Here is a 20,668-nt window from a genome sequence, read left to right as displayed (position 1 = left end):
GGCTTTTTAAGCTGTTTTTAAGAATTATTTGAATAAAATGCAAGCAAGATATTCTTGTAACGATCAAGTTTATCTGTTAAAAATCTGTTTCAAATAAGATGATAAGTAGTAAAAAAGGATCAAAAAGATAAGAGAAATAGTGAATAGTGATGTTATTTGTTAAAAACACATAAGAATGGCATTCAAATAAATTATTGCAGTATATGAAGAAGATCACTTTTATTGGGAAAAAAAAATACCATCATCTGGCCAAATAGAATAATTTGGACTAGGGTAAAAGGAAGGTCTGAATCTTTGGGATCAGAAACTTTTACTACCAATTGGCTAATTCTCATTTATTCTGCCAGCTTTTGCCACCAGTGTACAAAATAGAGATCTACTTTTCTTAACTCAAGGAGACAGGGCTGTCAGGCCTGTTAGCTGAACAAAATGATGACATATTGCTTGTCTCAAAGAGGCATTCTTAAATCCCAGTACAAGTTAAACATAGGTAGATAATAAGTGAAAGATACGCATTCTTAATGATATAACGACTGGCACCTTCCACAGATAGTTCAGAAATGAAAATATCCTGTTGTTAAAACCAAGATACTTCTGTCATTCTTGGGTAAGAGAAATGTGTGTTCAACCCCTATACACTACATATCAAAGTATGAGAGGAGCTGTAGGTGGCATTTGCTTCAGAACCTCCTGCTATTAACCAAGGAAATAGGTTTTGCAAATGCTTTTTGATTACCAATAACATTTGTTTGATTTGGGAGCTTTGCCTTGCTTCAGCAGATTCTTGCTTTGCTGTGACTGCTGCTAGTGAGACTTACTCATAGGTCAAAAAGCTACTTATCTGAGCACTTTCATTTAAAACCGATTAATTTATTTGCTGCATCTGAAAGTTTGCTAAATAATTGGGTAGTTTTAATTGAAGTTACTGCTTTCTGATCCTTGTATTAACATGATCTAAGGTCCTTTTTATTATATGCAATCCATATTATTGACCAGATTTGCCCTGTTTTCATTTAAATGTAAGCAGCTTGTCAAGGAGAAAATATTTTGTTTAACTTGGCTTGGAAACGTGCTATTTTAATGTGTTTTGTTTTTTTCAATTGACAGACTGTCTTTTAAAAATTCATTTATTTTGTAGTAATAAGTTGTGCTCTGGATTGAGTATGTGTTTCAGAATAGAGTAGAAAACATATGTTCTTAAAACTATTTAAAAACATTGAACACTTTTCAAATGCTAATGTTGAAGTACTAGAGTTTTTACACTTAATTTGATTTGTGTTTTAAAAGCCTTTGACTAGTATATTGTTACTAATTCTAATGTTGATTGTTTACTGATGTCTTATATTCGATGTTAAATTTAGACCACAGATATCATTATCTTATTTATGTTTACTGATCACACCTGGAATTGCAAAATACCTAAAACGTTTGCACTCTTTGAAAAGAGATATTAGGATCTATACTTTGTTGCATAAACTTTTTGAAGTTTGGAACATCAAGGATTTAAGTAAATTTTTAAATATACGGTTTTTTGTGTGTGAGGTCTTTAATCAAGGGAAAAATAGCAATGAGTAATCACCCCAAACTTCAAGTACTCACCTTTAATTTGCAAGAGTTTAATGGGGCCATATGCATGCAATTTTTTTTCTAAACAAATGTCTAGCCTGTATGTTTTAATTCATTTTACTTTTGTCCTCACTATTTAGGATATAGACATTGAAAATATCTTGATATTTCAAGCATAAAATCAGATTTATATTCCATAAAATGCAGAGACGAAATTTAAGTGACATGAAGTTGTTCACTTATACACATTTGCTTCTTCCTAGGAATTTTTAAATTGCCAGTGTCAAATTCTTCTCCATATCTATTGCGTACTGATCAAGAAGTCTCATTATTTTATTTGCTTAGCCTATGCCAGAAACAGGAGGTGGGTTCCTAGTATGTCCTTAAAATAGAGCAGAAATGGAAGAGACATCATCCCCAATGTGTGGGTAGCTTAGAAATGTGAAATTCTTCATTAAAGATAAATTATTTGTTAATACTTCAATTGAGATATCTGTATTTGGCCAGTTAGGTTCGTGATTCCTGTGTTGTTTGAAAGCACTAACCTCATGTTGGTTTGATTCTGTAGTACCTTCTAAACTATTGTATGACATACATCTCAATTCAACATTATTTGTCACTGAGCACCTACTCTGTGCCTGACTAAGCACTAGGAGCATAAAAATGAAACAGGTGTGGTCTCTGCTCTCAAAAGAGTCCAGTACAGTTGGAAGAAAAACATAAAACCAATGGCAGTTGATATAAAAGGAATCCTCCAGGAGATGGGATGCTCTGACCTCAAGAGGAAAAGGGAGTGGTCAGCTCACTTCAGGAAACCAAGAAGGTTTCACAGAGTAGATAGCTGATGCTTGAGCCGAGGCTCTGAGGCAAGAAGGATGGGACCATGATTCCTTTATAATTTTTAAATAATCAGTTTAGCCCAGAAATAGAATAGAAGGTTAAAGTAATGAACTTGGACACCAAGTCATAATAATAAACTTGGTGTCCAGTCTGGCTTTCACGTGGCAGCTTTGCTATTATCTCTCCTTTCTAGGCTCTGTGGTCCAGGAGGCCTTCCACTTCTTTCCCTTTGCAAGAAGTATGGGAAAGGATGTGCTAGGTACTCAAGTCCAAAGGAGGTTCATCTGGTAAAAGATAAAGGTCTAAAACAGCATATTATATTTGGTGTCGTTCCAGTACTTTAACAGTACTACTGTTGTTATTTTCATTTCCCTAACAATTTAGCAGTTCTCCTAGGTAACTTTTAAAGTCACCGTGGGAAGGAAGTAAGAAAAGGGAGGGGAGCATGGTAGAGGAGGGAGGTAATGTGTCAGGATGGAGATGGCAAGTGTAGCAGGGACCAGATAAAGAAATTGGGTTTGAGAATTTTGTGAATCCCCTTGACATGACTGGGGCTAATCTGAGGTTGGAAGTCATTGCATTTTAAGGTCTCTGCCCTTGAGGACAGTTGGCACCTGCCCCTGAGCGGTTCCCTGCCACCCTTTATGAATTTGGCTTGGTATATCACAGGGCATTTTCTAGACTGCTGGGGAGGAATTGTCATGCTCAAATGGACTAATGCCTAAGGAGCACTTTGAAAAATATAAGGTGGTGAACAAGAGCTAGGTAATATTAGTATTATTTATATTTCCAGAAAGTTCTTTAGGGATTTACCTATGTAACTCTGAAAATATATGACCGTGTCTCACACCAGGTAGGACTAAAATGAATTATTTTTCTGATCCCACAAGAGCCTTCCTTTACAGTCTTTCCTTTTTGAGTTATAATTTATCATTCACAATCACCATATAATATATAGAATTATATACAGAATCTTGTCATTTTTAGTTCAGTTACTGGGGACCATGATTCCCTTACAATTTTTAAATAATTTAGCCCCCAGAAATAGAATTGAAAGTTAATGAACTTCGTGTTCAGTCTGGCTTTCATGTGGCAGCTTTGCTATTATCTCTCCCTCTTAAGCTCTGTGGTCCACTAGGCCTTCCACTTCTCTCCCTTTGCTTTTATTGATGCAGTCTGCTACTTTATGGAATCACAGGATTTCAGCATGTGAAGAGATCTTACAATGATCTTGTCCAACTCTTAGATTACAGACGAGGAAATAGGAGTCCACAGCCATTAAATGACTCACTCATGATTACCAGGTATTCAGCAACAGGGCCAGACTGTCTCCCACTCACAGTGCAGTGGTCTTTTTACTGTAGAGGGATGGTGGGGGAGAAAGTAAGATAAGGCATCCAGAGATTGTGAGTCTAAATGGCCGTCCTTATTTTACACACATATCTACTCAAGTACTGCCTCCAACTGGTGTGTTTGCAGAGATGAAAATTGCTGTCCCAGGATGCTCTGTGCCTGCCAGGTAATTGCTGACTGGCTATGGATCCCTGGGGGGAGAATGGTCCTCAACAGCAGTAGTAGCAGCAGCAACAGACAAAGACATCAACTTTTATTATACTCCAGTGTTTTACTTATCACCATTCAGTATGGAAAACTTGGGTAGATTTGGGGATAGGGGCTCATTGGCTTCCAAGTTAAAAAGGGGACAGACCTGGCCGAGCTTTGTTTGAGCATAGATTACTTTTCAGATGTTTAACAGTTATGGATTAATGCCTGGGGAGGTTTGGGAATTCTTCTTCAACTAAAATGTTAATGATGCTAAGAACCCAACCCTCTTCAGTGCCAATAAAACAGACGAGCTAAGTTCATTGAAAAATCAATGAGTTGCCTAAAAGGAGCAAAGAGCTGATTCGATTTAGGGCTGGAGATTGCCAGGACATACCAGGTGGAAAGAGGGTCCCAGAGACCACTAGGAGCCAGGAAAGGAGGCATTTGTCTGTTTATGCACAGAGCCAAGGTGTCATCTCCAAGGAATTTTGGGAAACCAAGGCAGCCAGTTGGAACCAAGTGTGGACTTTTAGGCTGCACACATCAATGTCTGCAGATGGTGACCACCACGAGGAGAAGGCAAGAACACTTGGGAAATAGAATAGTCTTTTTTTTTTTTTTGGAGACAGAGTCTCACTCTGTCACCCAGGCTGGAGTGGAGTGGCATGATCTTGCCTCACTGCAACCTCCGCCTCCCAGGTTCAAGTGATTCTCCTGCCTCAGCCTCCCGAGTAGCTGGGATTATAGGAGTGCACCACCATACCCAGCTAATTTTTGTATTTTTAATAAAGATGAGATTTCGCCGTGTTGGACAGGTTGGTCTCGAACTCCTGACCTCAGGTGACCTGCCTGCTTCAGCCTCCCAAAGTACTGGGATTACAGGCGTGAGCTACTGCACTCGGCCTAGAATAGTCTTATGAGAGAAGAAGCTATTGGCCGACGGGTTCAGAGGAGGAGAGACCAAAGGGGTAATGAAGTTTGTCTTGTTTTGTTTTCTTTTCAGAAACAAGTTGCAGAGAGCACTCTTCTGGGCATAAGGCATGAGGAGACCTGGACTTTAGGCCTAGTTGGTAAAATCCTTTAAACAAAAGAAAGTTCCTGGCCAAAGGCCTCCTTCCAGGCCCTGCTCTTTGGATAGCCCTATGCCTTCTTGGTAGCCAGGCAGCTGGAAACACTCAGTGATTCGGGGTAGAAGGCATAGGAGGCAGCAAATGACACACCCGACAGGTGAAAAATTAAGTCACTGACAGTATATGATTTCTACCCAAACATACACACAGAGCTAACCTGAATATGATTTCTACCCAAACATACACACAGAGCTAACCTGAGTTCTGGTCTTGGCTTTTCTTATTAGTTGCTTGACCTTCTTTCTTTTTGGACTTCAGCCTCCTCACCTGGAAAATGATGGAAATGCCCTAGGTTAGTGATTTACAGAATTGTGGGTAGACAGTGCATAGAGGAGATGGGGATCCACCCACACACACATGTACACACAACCACATGAGCAGCTCTGCTTCTATCTGGTAATTTTAAATGCATCTAAGTAATATCTTATTTGAACTAAGAGTTATTTGGTAAACAGAGTCTGAAAAATGCTGGACAGGATACTTCTATGGTCTGCTTTCACCTTGGATGAGCAGCTTCCTCCTCCTGTCCACACCTTCAGCCCTCTTGCTCATCACCATCTCCCCCCGATTACTTCCTTGGAGTTTACTGAAACCTGATTGTACCTATATCAAAATATGGGAGGTGTGAAGTAAAACTCTGAATCAAATATCAAACATTGGAGCCAGGTGTGCTGGCTCAAACCTGTAATCCTAGCACTTTGGGAGCCCACGGCAGGAGAATCACCTGAGCCCAGGAGTTTGAGACCAGCCTGGGCAACACAGGGAGACCCTGTCTCTACAAAAAATTTAAAAACCAGCTAGGTGTAGCGGCACATGCCTATAGTCCCAGCTATTCAGGAGGCTGAGGAGGGAGGATCACTTGTGCCCAGGAGGTCCAGGCTATAATGAGCCATGATCGTGCCACTGCATTCCAGCCTGGGCAACAGAGTGAGATCCTGTCTCAAAAAAAAAAAAAAAAAAAAGATAAAGTAAGTCAAACTTTATCCAGTTCATTCTTGATCCATGACTTATTTTGTTTAAATCTATTTTGAATTTCATTTACAGTCAAGCCAGTAAGACACATGTTAATTCACAATATTGTGTGTGACTATATATACACACACACACACACACACACACACACACATATATATATATTTTTTTGAGATACAGTCTCACTCTGTCGCCCAGGCTGGAGTGCAGTGGTGCAATCTTGGCTCACTGCAACCTCCTCCTCCTGGGTTCAGGCAATTCTTCTGCCTCAGCCGCCCTAGTAGCTGGAATTGCAGGCACATGCCACCACACCTGGCTAATTTTTGTATTTTTAGTAGAGATGGGGTTTCGCCATGTTGGGCAGGCTGATCTCGAACTCCTGACCTCGGGTGATCCACCCACCTCGGCCACCCAAAGTGCTAGGATTACAGGTGTGAGCCACTGCACCTGGCCAGTTTTTAGATTCTTTCCTCCTTATCCCATATGAACCATGTATTGGCTGCAATTATAACTGATCTCAAAATCTCAGTAGGCCACATCCAAATATATCGTGGTAAAAAAATGTTCAGTGAGGCTGGTTGCGGTAGCTCACGCCTGTAATCCCAGCACTTTGGGAGGCCGAGGTGGGCGGATCACAAGGTCAGGAGATCGAGACCATCCTGGCTAACATGGTGAAACCCCGTCTCTACTAAAAATACAAAAAAATTAGCCAGGTGAGGTGGTGGGCGCCTGTAGTCCCAGCTACGCGGGAGGCTGAGGCAGGAGAATGGCGTGAACCCCAGGAGTGGAGCCTGCAGTGAGCGGAGATCGCGCCACGGTACTCCAGCCTGGGTGAAAGAGCAAGACTCCTTCTCAAAAAAAAAAAAAAAAAAAAAAAAAAATGTTCAGTGATATGTGGAACCAAAACTAATGCAGCAATCTTTCTTACAATGCCTAGAAACGTTATGTGGTAGGGAGCTTTAGGGGTTGGAAGGATGGGGGAAGCTGTCTTAGAAATCTATAGAGCCCTGAGGGAAGAAAGCAAAACTCCAGAGACTATTATTTTGTCCAAATACTGAGTGACTTTTAGAGGAGAGTCCAAGCCCTGTGCTTAATTAAATCTTAGCCCTGCTACTAGGTTTCAGGAACCCTTAATAAGTCACTCATTTCTGTGGGTCAGCAATTGTATTCTATCCATCTTTTGGGTCCTAGAGTCTAGTATAGCACCTGGCATAGCATAAGGACTTAATAAACATATATGAAATCGATAAAGTAATTATGTAGCCTAAGTTTACTTTTTATATGTTGGCAAAGCAAATTTTGCAATCAGAGGGAACCAAGAACACAAATCCTGAGGCTCTAAGTCAATTGTTTTGGCCCCTTTCTTTTCTTCCATGTCCCATCCTCCCACTCCAGCCAGCATGAATACCTGAGCATAACACCTTCTGAGGATATGTGACAACTTGTCTTCACATGGGCAGACACCTGTAGTCCCAGCTACTCAGGAGGCGGAGGTGGGAGGATCACTTGAGTCCAGGGAAGTCAAGGCTGCAGTGAGCTATGACTGAACCACTGCACCCCATCTTGAGCAATAGAGTGAGACCCTGTCTCAAAAAAAGAAAAAAAAGTGTTTCCTTTTCTGTCTCAGATTTCTTTTTCAGTACATAAAAAGATTTATATACTTCTTTCAGTAAGATTTATATACTTCTTGGTTTTCTCTCATTTGAGCCAACTGTGTGATAAGGCTATCAGAAATGTGAATGCATAGCCTGGCATGGTGTCTCATGCCTATAATCCCAGCACTTTGGGAGGCTGAGACAGGCAGATCGCTTGAGGCCAAGAGTTCAAGACCAGCCTGGCCAACATGGCGAAACCCTGTCTCTACTAAAAATACAAAAATTAGCCAGACATGGTGGCATGCATCTGTAATCTCAGGTACTTAGGAGGCTGAGGTAGGAGAATTGCTTGAACCCAGGAGGTGGAGGTTGCAGTGAGCTGAGATCATGCCACTGCCCTCCAGCCTGGGTGACAAAGTGAGACTCCATCTCAGAAAAAAAAAAAAAAAGTGAATGCACATTTAGCCTCCTTGAGTCTCGGCTGTCTGGTGTATCAGGTCCAAAACATAGTGATCTAAGCCCGTCAATCCGAGGTCCGTGTTCAGGTGTGGGTGTCATACTTTATGAGGAACATACACATATGGAAACAAATTCAGAGAAAGGTGACTGTGGTGGTGGAGAATGGGAAATCATGCCTGGGTTCTTCAGGCAGCTTTCATGTCCAGGTAACAGAAAACTCAAAGGAGCCCTAACCACAAGGGGTAATAACTGGACTGCATGACTGTAAAGCCTAGTCTTGCTTGCTGGTTTTAGCTGGGACTTGACTCAGCAATTCATATTCAGTTCTCTCCTTAGTAGGCTTCTTCCTTCACGTACCAAGAATGGTTATTGGGGTTCCTGGAGCAACCCACTTCCTGTCTGAGAGGAGAGCAGCCGGTCTCTTTTCCTCAGAAGCAACCAAAGGCCTTAGGCTGCAGTTTCATTGGACCAGTTCAACTCCCTGTGCCCAGGGGATTTAGATGTTGCTGACTAATTTAGGCCTGAACCACCTACCATACCCTAGAGCTGGGGGTGAAGTCATCTTCCCATGAAACACACGGGCTTCTTAGGGGTGGGGGAGTGTTGTTGGAGTATCCTTAGTAATAAAGGGGAGAAGGATAGAGGGCAACCAAAATACCAACTGATCATAAGGAAGAAAACAGGGATGTTCATTCAAGAAAGACAACATTGTGGAGACATGACTGCTATCTTCAAATATGTGAAAAGCTGTCATTAAACTTATATGCCATAGCTCCAGATCATGGGCACATCTTACAGAAAGACATACTTCTTGGATTCAAAATAAGAAAGAACTTTTTTTTTTTTTTTTTTTGAGAGGGAGTCTCACTCTGTCGCCCAGGCTAGAGTGCAGTGGCGCGATCTCAGCTCACTGCAAGCTCTGCCTCCCAGGTTCATGCCATTCTCCTGCCTCAGCCTCCCGAGTAGCTGGGCCTACAGGTGCAGGCCACCACGCCCAGCTAATTTTTTGTATCTTTAGTAGAGACAGGGTTTTACTGTGTTAGCCAGGATGGTCATGATCTGACCTCGTGATCCGCCCGCCTCGGCCTCCCAAAGTGCTGGGATTACAGGCGTGAGCCACCGCGCCCGGCCAAGAAAGAACTTTGTTAACAGTTTAATCTGCCCAAAAGAAAATCATTGGAATCTCATCATTGAAAGTCTTGTAGCAAAGACAGAATACCTGTATGTTTGGAATATTATAAAGTGAATTTCTACATTAGGCAAAGAATTGTACTAGGTGACTTCCGACATCATGTAGAGGATTTAAGCTAAGAGAGGTGCAAACTAAATGAAAGCTCCGGAAAAACCCTCTCAGACATTTTGAAACATTAAAATGTTGCTGTAGCAGATTTATTTCACCATAAAGAGTAGAGTAGTCTAAAGGACCGTTCTCAGAAAAAGCAACATCTCCTTCCCCCAGCTGCCCCTTTCCCATGTCTCCACACACAATTAATATTCTTAAACTGGATTCTGAAATAAGGCCACCCTTCTTTTGGGACAGAGAAAGGAGAAAAGTTTGATATGGCAAATGTCTAAAATCTTCAAAACTTAGGTACTTCATGGAATCTGTGGACAGACCTCATACCATCAGGAAAAAGATTTTATAATTCACATTAATCATTTTAAATTACAATTCTAAGCCCCTGCTTTCCTTGCAAAATTCAAGTCTAAACATTAAAATGTGCAATTACCAAGAGGAAGATTTACTATGGATCTTATACACCTATGTGGGGTGGGACATGAGCTATGTCAATTTTAAATACACAAAGGATAAAACAGTATGAACTAGTAGCCAGGTCCTTTTTTTTTTCCTGCTCACTGACTGGCAGACCCAGCAAATGAATAATGTTTCGCTGTACCTCAGTGCTCCAGCTGTTGTATTTTGTGTGAAAATGCATTGTCCTTGATACTCAGGAAGCAGTGAGAGCCAAGTAAACTAACTTATGGCTGTGATGATTTTCTGTCTGGTCCCATCAGAGCTGTGCCCTCCTGTAGGCATCTTAAAGCCTTTCTGTCCCGCCTAGCTGCTTGCTAAATTCAGGGATATATAGTTTTTGCTTTTCAAAACTGGTCACTCCTGAATACAGCACCCCAGTTGGAGTCTGAGATTTGTGCCAGAGAGAAGGTGCCAATGAGTAGATCTTAGAATGTGAGAATCATTGGTTCCTTCTTAATAACCTATTGAGTAGCTGCCTGCTAAATCTTCTTGTGACTTTTTTAGGTCCTGTGAAAATATACTAATAGACCCACAGACATGATAAGAACTTGAGCAAGGACAGAGGCTGATGAACAGGGGAGATAGGACTGCACAAGTGAATTATACGTGTTCACCTGAAATTATTGGAAGTAGTATATATTATCCATTTATTTTGTTTCTTAATGCATTTAGTATCTTCACAAATCAGTTTGCCAAAAGTCCCATTTGTAGTTAGCCAGAGTAAATTTCGTTCTCTTCCTTTATTTAAAAGTCGTTTGTTTGGGAACTCTTTAAGTTAGTGGTACTAGGCAATGTATATAAAGCTTATCATGTAGCAGTGGTTTTGTTTTTCTCATTGAAGGCTTTTTGAGATATGGACACTTTGTTTTTGCAAGTTATAATGGATTGGAGGTTGTATGTCCCTAAGTTTTAATATCCAGCACAGTGCCAGATAAAATTAGATTGATTGCTGGTACCTACCCTTGGGTAGGAAAAATAAACATGGCTCCTGAATGGGAAGCTCTGGCTTCAAGGAATCTTTGGGCTTCTCTAGCTCATTCCTTCACTTTGTAGATGAGAGCTCTAAGCCCCACTGAAGGGAGAGGGCTTCTGGGGACCATGGGCACCTGACTAGACTCCCAGGGGTCTTTCTCACTCCAAAGTTCATGCGTTTTCCTCACAGTGGGCAGCCTCCTAACACCCAGCTGTCAGGGTCAGGCCAGGCACTATCTATGACTTTGGGCGCTGCTCCTCTCTGAGCCTCAGCTTCCCTAAAGCAAAGTGAGTAGATTAAACTAGATCATCTCTGGGGTTCCTTCCTTTCATAAATACTTTAGATCATGATTCTTCATTTAGAATATGAATGTCTCAGTTTCCCGTAATCCCTGTTTATATTTAGCCGGGGTTATAGCTTAATGCATCTGATTTGAAAAGAGAGTCCTTGCAAAATAGCCACAGCTCCTAAAATTTGAAGTTTTAAAAAAGAGAATAAAGAGCTCAATATTGAAAGCTAGAATGTGATGCCAGTAGCACAACAAATGAAAATGCTATTCTTTAAAAATTCCAACCATATGATTTAATTTTATATTTCTTCTTTCTATTTAAGAGAAAATAATACAAGCTTGAAAAGCAGTAAATATGTAAAGAGAAAATTTGTCAACTGATATTGGAAGATCTGACCTAGGTCACACATAAATCTTCCAGACAAGAGCTGCAGGGCAAGCCATAATGTCAGAGAGTAAAAGAGAAAATGAAAGCTATAGCTGGTGTCTTCTCTAAGTTACATAGGTAGATTCATTTTAGTTTTCTGATTGTGCCTCTGAGTATAATGTAAAAGGGGCTGGTAGCAAGATCTGTTTTACCACTTCTGTGAAAAGCTCCTCTACAGAGAGCAAAGCATAAAGTGAGACTTCCAAAATTGCTTTTTATCACCAGAGCCATTGGCTAAATAGTTGAGGCCCCACAAGCAAACTTTTACATTGGCAATTTCCTTTCTAGCATCATTTTTCACAGTCATAAGTCATGTTATAAGAGTTTTCTAATTGCTAACTGGATGGTCCTTGTAAGGAAATATATGATAAATGTTACTATAATACGAAGACCTAACTGTTACTTGTGGCTGCCTTTTATGAAGTCATTCTTCCCCATTTAAACACATAAGAGTCTGTCTTACATCAGAATGAGACGTAACTATCCCCTGTCAGTGTGGTTTTAAATCTTGAATCTAACAGCTAATGAAAGAAAAAAAAATCTATGCCCAGAAAAGGGAAGAGGTTCATCTATCAAAATGCAACTAGTTCTGGAGACTGATTAACAAAGTGTGTGACTGGAACAATTATTGTTCTCTCATTGTCCCAAAGTACTAGTTAGACATAGAAAACACTCAACACACGCGAAATGTTTAAGCAGGAATGAGGGCTTGGACAAGTTAGTTATAAACAGCATTTCATATGTTGTGAGGTGCAGGCAGTACATCAGCCCTAACAATATTATTGCGTTCCTCTGAACTCTGCTCTCACAGCTAAGCATTTGGAAGGCAGACCCAGAATAAAGATAGGCATTCACAAAGCCAACATTTTATATTGAGGACCCTTGGTTCCACTTTTAATGTGCAATAAAACTAGAGGTTTCACTTTTTCATGAACTGTGTGCAAAAGCAGAGGCAATGACTGGAGGTTGACTGTTTGGATCTGTTTTATGGTTGCTGTGCCTGTACAGTAATGTGATCTTGAAAAAGGTAAACAACAAAGAGTTTAGCAGTGAAAAATATGCCTAATATAAATACAGCCAAGTACATGGCAGTTCAGAATTTAAAAAATATGACTGTGGCTTTAAATTTTCTGGTGGAATTAACAGAGGAACAGAATACAGCCTTTATGGCAATATATCTGAGACAGAAAAAGGAGATGATACATCTAACTCTATGGCCTATGTGGCATTCATATAAAGAAAAGCACAGTAGCTTTATTTAATTGAGAAAATGAATCAGTTACAACGATGTTGCATCATCAAATTCTTGTGAAATAGAAGATATAAGTCACTGCATCGTGTAACTGTTAAAAAGTAATTGAGTATCTTAAGCATTTTGAATCAATTTCAGGTACTGGCACTGCCACCTTAATACAAAATTTATGAAGATGGTTTCATATAATATGTTACTATCAAAACTGTATAATAAAACCTGATAATGTCTCTCTTTAAAAACCTGGGCAAAACCGTATAGTTACAAGATTATAAAAAAAGACTTTGATATTGCTGTTTTTCTCTTTCTTTTAGTGAAGAGCAAGCATAAATAGTACAATTTTAAGTTGACCTAGACTAAGCTTTTAACCTGCAAAATAGGGCAAACTAGAGACTTTCTTTAAGACCTCAGTTCATGAGGAAGTTTCCTCCCCTCAGTTAATCTGATTCACACAACTCATATGTTACTGGGGACAGTGTTTCATAATCCACTTCTGAATTCATTTCAAAACCTCTCACTTAGAATGTTTGCTGCATGTTCTCCTCAGAGAATGTTGTCATCCCCCTGACTCTTGGAAATTTGTGAAGCACATTCTCTTTGATGTCAGAAATGGATTTCTGATTCTTTGTTCATTACAAATAACTCTGCTGTTGAAGTAGATATATCTTACTAGGAAGGTAGGGGTGGGGGGAGTATCAGTGTGTGCTTGAAAAAAAAAAAAAGCAAACTCCATAGATATCTCATGTCATAGGAGAGGTTATCCAGGCTTTTCAGTTATTTTTTTAAAGGTAGTGTGGCTTGTTACTGAAATTCTTAACCACTTCAGGGTGGTGGTTACAGCTCCGCCTTCCCTTGTAGTGTAAATCTTTACCTGCAGAATCTTGTCTGGAAGTACTCATAGACTGGAGAAACCAGAAGAAGCAGTAATTCAGGACAACATCAAGCAGGGACTATCAACATAGACTAAGCCAGTCAACCTGGGACAGAGGTTTCTGAAAGTAGTGATCGGGGAGGAAGTGATGAAAAGCCAATAAGAGCAATGAGTGGGCACCGTGTTCATTTGACAAATACATGGGAAAACACTTTTTAAAAACTCAGGCAGTAGGAGGAGGGGTGTGCTGATCAGCCACATGGATGCAAAAGAAATGCATAAATGTAGCTGCAGCTCTTGAGAAACTCACAGTCTAGGTGAGAGGAACCAACATGTCAAAATGGATAATTTATCAACAATACCATACCAAGTATAAATGTATACAAATCCAGTTGTTTTCAAATAACTCTGTGATCACAGGCAGGTGTAATACAGATGCTGGAAGGAAAGGAGCTCTGGAGGAGCCCCAGCACCACCACACCCTGGCCCTGAGGCCTCAGGCCCGGACACGGTCCTCTGGTAGGCCCAGCTTTCCCATCATAGAATAAAGATGATCATCCGTGCCAACCTCAGGGTGGTTGTGCAGATCAAATGAGTTTGTATATGGGAAAGAATTTTTTAAAACACCTTTAAAAACATATAAGGGATTATTACTAGTTTCCCTGTATTTTACCAGCTGGTTGGAGCCCAGTTATCTCAGAAAACAGTTGACCCATCAGTATTTGGTTCCTGAAAAGTTCTCTGTTAGAAAATGTAGTACCTGGAGTTTCATTTTCATTGAGTTTATAATAACTGTAAGCTTTATTTTTCCTGGATGGGGAGGCATTGAACTGTTTAGTACAATTGAACTGTTTAGTACAAGTGGATGTTTTATTAATTTTTATGTCATGTTTTAGTAGCTTTCTAAGAAATGCAGTTTATCAGTGTTAAATGTGTGAGCAGCCTGCCTTCAGAATGTTGATCAGAAACGCTCTCTTACTGGACTCTGCTTTTATTCCCTAAAAATCAGTGTAAAACTTCCATGAATTTGATTTTCCCAGAGAGCGTTGCTGCCCTGGAAACAGGCAGAAGGAACTTTGGAAAAGGTGGAGTCATTACCCCACTCCTAAGTTAGGTGCAAATACTTCAACCACATAATTAAAGTTTTCCTCACAAAATAGGGGATTGTGAGCAGACACTGGCAGGAATCCAAAATTCTAATTTCTGACTATGATTTAATTTCAATTTTAAATAAATCGGTTTTTAATTTAAAAAGAGTGAGCTTCATAACATTAGCAATGATTGCAACATTAAGCCCAGTGTTCACAATCTAGCAATATAAAACATTATTTATATCTGAATCGTAAACAGCCTTTTGAAATGGATTATGGTTTTTCTCCCTATTCTAATACAACCTGGAGGGTACTAAAAAGTGTTGTGTGAAATTAACATTCTGCTGACTTTCGCCTATAAATGAGAAGCGAGCTATTAACATTTGTGTATTTTCATTATGTAAATTGTGTTAACACATGCCCACAAATTGCCACCAGCAATGCAATAATTTTCTCTCAGTGATCATAATGTGTCCAAGTGAGTCATTTTGATTATGACATGCTAATTACATATTGCCTTTTTTCAGATTCAGAAAAACCAGGGATCTTTAATGGTAAGCTTTATGAGTTCAGAAAAAAATTCACTTTTCTTTTTCCTGATGGCTGCTTCCTTTGCATGCTTGAATGCCTTGTTTTAAACTTAGCAAATTGCATTTTGAAGAAAATGCAAACCTTTAACTGCCTGTATTAGATTAGGTACCATTAGAAATAATAGAACATCCTGAGCATCAATGTTTTTATAAGAGTTTGCTGTTGTTGATTAATCTTGCTATGTTTTATTGCATTAATGATTTTTTCTTTCCACTCCACTGTAAAGACATTGCATAGAGGCTAATACTTTTTCTTCTCTTCTTTTCCATTGCAGCCTCTCCAGCTTCTGCAGTGCATTGTTGATGAGGTGAGGCATCGTCTTATGTGCTTTCACTCCTAAAGTCATTCCTAATGGTGTGGAAAGCTTATATTTTGTTTCCTAATGAAGCACAATGCCCAACATCCTTGGAGCAAGTTGTGTTGTATGGCTCTGAGCTGTGTTACGTGAACTGGCCTTGTCCTGAATCCCACTCTTCTGATTCTGGCCAACAAACCCTGCAAAAACAGACTGTCCTGCAGGCTGGTCCTCAGGGGCATCAGATACCCTAAAGACAAAACACAATAATATTAATTGACCCTCTCCCTGGCCAGATGGGGATGGAGCTGGAAATTAAAATGGTATCATTTTTTTCTGCAACAGTTATTTGAAGTCATTCAGTAGGCAAGGGTCAGAGTTGAAGAGCAAGCATAAGCTGGATGAAATTTGCCTGCCTTGAGTTATTTACCCAAAGCATATCAGAGTGATAAAAGGGCTCAAAAACTCTAGGTCAACAGTTCAGCTTTAATTTCCTAATTAGGCATTTTTCTCAGAATATGTCCCTAACATCTTGTGTATTCTAGTAGCTGGAAACCTGTATTCTCACATTTTAATTGAGCTTACTTCTGATCATCCTTATCCATTGAGTTCCACTGTTCCTTTGCCTTCATGGTGCTAATCTACCTGCCTTTCTCTCTCAATCAACTTTGTCTACTTCTTATTCTGACTTTAAATTCCTTTTCTGTAAACCATCAATCTTATAATACACAAGGCTTTCAAGAAACATTAACATTTTCTTTAAAAACTGAGCTTTTTGGAGCTTGGGTTTGCCTACTAGCAATGTTTATTTTTTAAACTTTAATTTTATAATATTTAAAACACTTGTAATTAGAGAGGGAAGGCAGTAAATGATTCAGATAGGAAAGTTTGAAAGAAAAAAATCGTAATTCATAATTATTCCTCTCAATTAAACATCTGCATAACCAGTTATGAGATTTGGGAGAAAAAATAAAGATCCTCCTAGGAAAAAAACAAACACACACACACATATCACAATAATAGTAAGAGTGGGGCTCTAACATCCTTAATGGTTGCATCGGTCAGTCCATATATCCCCTGCAAGCCATAAACCATGTTGATGTAAAAATGAAGGCATCGTCCTGAAACAAATGGAGGCTCCATTATCTCAAATATCAGACAGACCTCCTGGATCTAATAGCTCATCAATATCCTCTGTTATCTTAGATTCCAAAAGCCTACTATCCCCATCAGAATCCTCCCAATTTAACTAGTTTTCCTGAGGTCCCCCTCAAGTTTTGCTTGAGGAAGTGCCTGGGGAAACTTGCCTACCCAGTTTCTTGCACAGCCTTCTGTGTTTCCTGGGCTCTACCGTTGGTCTGCCAGGCTCCTAGGCATCAGAACATCCAGGTAAAGGCATTCCTCACCAATATTATGTGTGTTTCTGGACAGCTCAGTTGAATGTTTTCTGTATCAAATAGATATTTTCATTCCTTATTTAAAGTAACAGTTATTGCTATTCAATTTAAAATATCTTACTTATTTAATTTGGGTAAAATCATGAGACTTTTGAAATTACCATAGGGAGATGTTCTATTTAAGGGATGAAGATTGATGAAGAACAATAATGTGTGACTTAAATGATATATTTTTCTTCATAGCATTTCTTTCTTAGTCAAGAGAAAAATGTAACTTAGACATATATTCCTGTTTACTCTAAAACCATCTTCCTTGTGGAAACTTGGGAAATGAACATTGCCTTTACTAAAACCAGGTTGATCTTGGAACTGAGCTGATATTCTGCAATAAAAGTATTAGGAAAGGATTGGCCAGATGACCTGCCTTAGGGAAGATGAATCATAGCATCACAGAAAGGAAGGATTGGTGGGGTCCTGTACTTACTGCGCTTGTCCTATGTGTCTGTCAGAGTTCTCATTGCTGTGATGCAGTGTTCCTCATAGGGTGGACCAAGGACTGATTGCATCAGAATTACCTAAGGCTTTTGTTATAATGCAAATTCCTGGGCCCAGATCACTGAATTAGACTTTCTAGGGGTCGTGCCTAGAATCTACTAGTTTCTCACGTAACTCTCTGCACATTAAAGTTTGAAAACCACTTCTCAAACTTCCCTAACTGCTTGCCAGGGCTAAGTCTTCCCCTTAAGTTCCCACAGGGCAATTAGCTAGCTATCTTCATTTGCATATGACTTTTAGGCCTTTTATTTGTGAATGAATATGCCCAGTTGGGATTTGAGCCGTTTTACTGCTTGGGAGTGGGATTTACCCTGTTGTGAAGTGGGTATCTGATGCTAGTATGTACTATTTCCTGTTAGAGAAAAGTCAGATCAAAAATTACTTCCCCTGAGGGAAGTTCAGACAAGATGGGTATATTTGGCGTCGTGTACAAAATAGCTATCACAAAGCCCAGTGTAACATATTTTCTTATTGTGTGGATTCAGCTTAACCTGTTATGGCCTGGCAAAGAGTGAAGATGTAGTAAAACACCACTAAGGTGGGCAAGAGCTAGTCCTGGAGTGGCCAAAGATGAATGTTAGAGCCACTCTGGGAGGCAGGAGGTGGAATCATGGAACAAAGCCAGAGTTGGCTACCAGATGTCCAAACAGAAGACACCAAAAACTAAACAGGAATAAGAATCATGACCATGAAACTCAGACCACAGATCAGGAACTGGGAGGGTGGCCAAGGTAACAGGAGAATTGAGCTCCAATCAGAAATCTTGGTGGTCCAAGTAAATTTTGGTGGGTGGCATTTCTCTGAATTGTCGCTGGCTAGCTCAGGTATACGTAACAGCTTAAAGACATCATCTGGTGCCTCAGAGTTGCTTCTCAACAGAACTTCTTATCTTAAGGTCCTTATGTAATCAGGTCCTCCCTAAGTCCCTGAATACCTGCGTTGTAAAGTGCTTTGGTTCTTTATAAGTGATGTGTGTCTATGTGTACCTGAAGCCTTAGCCATCTGATATCTTTGGGGAATAAGTCGGCCCCTATTGTCTAGATAACTGAAATTTATGACTGTAAGCTCTGACAGCTATGAGAAATTTGCATTTTTAGAAAGAAATGTTTCTAAAATCTATTTGTTCTTGGCAGCCTGTTGACGGAGTGTGGTGAATATCATTTAACCTTTTCTCAATGACTTAGTCCCTTGTTCTGAACATGGTACTGAACGTAAACTTTGATGTATTGATGCCCTCCAGGGCTGTAAAATTGTGTGGGGTTTACCTTATTCTTTCACTGAATTTTACCAACCATTTTGCCAGAGTGTTTGGCATTGACATTGATATTCTCAGGCCTCTTGAAGTGTATAGAGCCCTTTGCCCTCTGGCTAACGCACCTTACATGGCTGTACTGCTCTGCATAGTGCTTTTCCTATGTCCTCTTGTGATTGCCCCTGTTCTCTATGGGCACTCCTCATTCTTGTTGGTGGCTGCCTTTTGTCCCAACAACCTGACCATCTGTCTTCGGTATTTTTTGTTTGTTTGTTTGTTTTGTTTTGTTTTTGAGATGGAGTTTTGCTCTTGTTGCCCAGGCTGGAGTGGAGTGGCACAACCTCCACTCACGGCAACCTCTGCCTTCTGGGTTCAAGTGATTCTCCTGTCCTAGCCTCTGGAGTAGCTGGGACTACAGGCACACGCCACCACACCTGGCCAATTTTTTGTATTATTAGTAGAGACGGGATTTCAGCATGTTGGCCAGGCTGTTCTCGAACTCCTGACCTCAAGTGATCTGCCTACCTTGGCCTCCCAAAGTGCTGATTTCATATGGTACTTCTTAGTTTTGCTAAGGTCACTATCAGGAGTACAAAGACTGTAGACAGGCCAGGCATGGTGGCTCACGCCTGTAATTCCAGCACTTTGGGAGGCCAAAGCTGGTGGATCATGAGGTCAGGGTTTCAAGACCAGTCTGACCAACATGGTAAAACCCCATCTCTACTAAAAATACAAAAATTAGCCGGGCAGGGTGGCAGGCACCTGTAATCCCCACTACTCGGGAGGCTGAGGCAGGAGAACCACTTGAACCCAGGAGGCGGAGGTTGCAGTGAGCCAAGATAACAGCACTGCACTCCAGCCTGGGTGACAGAGCGAGACACTCTCTCAAAAAAAAAAAAAAAAAGAAGAAAGAAAGGAACGGAAAGACATTTTATGTTCATGAACTGGGAGGCTTAATATTGTTACGATGGAAATACTCTCAAAATTGATCTACAGATTCACTGTAATCATATTAAAATCCCAGTAGGCTTTTTTGCAGAAGTGGATAAACTAATCCTAAAATTCCCATGGAAATACAAGGGACTCAGAATAGCCAAAACAATAATTGGAAAAAAAAATATATTGTAAGATTTATGCTTTCTGATTTCAAAACTTACTACAAAATTACACTGATCAAGATAGTATGGTAGTGGTATAGGATAGACATATGGAATAGAATTCAGAGTCCAGAAATAAACTTATATATGCATGGTCAGTTGTTTCCTGATGAGGATGCCAAGACCATTCTGTGGCAAAAGAATAGTCTTTTCAACAAATGGTGCTGGGTATCCATATGTAAGTGAATAAATTTGGACCCCTACCTTGCATCATATACAAAAATTAACTCAAAAAATTAATCAAAGACTTAAATGTAAGAGTAAAAACTACGAAACTCTCAAAAGGAAGCATAGATGTAAATCTCCATGACCTTAGGTTAGCAATGGTTTCTTAGCTATGACACCAAGAGCATAAGCAAACAAAAACAAAAGGAGGGCTTTATCAAAATTAAAAACTTTTATGTGTCAAAGGACATTATCAAGACAGTGAAAAGACAACCCACAGAATGGGAGAAAATATTTGCAAATCATATATCTGATAAAGGCCTGGTATTCAGAATATATAAAGAGCTCTTACAACTCGATGATAAATAAAAAGACAAATAGCCCAATTTAAAAATGGGGAGAGGAGTTAAGTAGACATTTCTCTGAAGAAGATAAACAAATGGTCAATAAGCACATGAAAATATGCTCAACAATTAATTAAGGAAATGCA

At 39.9% G+C, this 20,668-nt stretch overlaps 1 protein-coding gene across 8 annotated transcripts in view; it reads left to right on the top strand.

The window, feature by feature from the left end:
• MAP2K5 (mitogen-activated protein kinase kinase 5) overlaps window positions 1-20,668 on the top strand; it is a 260,015-nt gene that overhangs the window by 185,779 nt on the left and 53,568 nt on the right. For 6 of the 8 annotated variants that reach the window (XR_010120698.1, XM_055278008.2, XM_055278010.2 and 3 more), the window contains 2 exons: window positions 15,294-15,320; window positions 15,632-15,664. Coding sequence is in view for 7 of the 8 variants with exons in the window: in XM_055278008.2 (XP_055133983.1) it covers window positions 15,294-15,320; window positions 15,632-15,664 (60 nt within the window). In the remaining variant the exon portion in view is untranslated. The remainder of the gene's footprint in view (window positions 1-15,293; window positions 15,321-15,631; window positions 15,665-20,668) is intronic. The other 2 variants (XM_055278009.2, XM_055278006.2) reach the window with 1 other exon arrangement.

The sequence above is a fragment of the Symphalangus syndactylus genome, chromosome 5 (assembly GCF_028878055.3).
Source record: "Symphalangus syndactylus isolate Jambi chromosome 5, NHGRI_mSymSyn1-v2.1_pri, whole genome shotgun sequence".
In the NCBI taxonomy this organism is placed as follows: domain Eukaryota; kingdom Metazoa; phylum Chordata; class Mammalia; order Primates; family Hylobatidae; genus Symphalangus; species Symphalangus syndactylus.
This window is presented reverse-complemented; position numbering and strand designations above follow the sequence as displayed.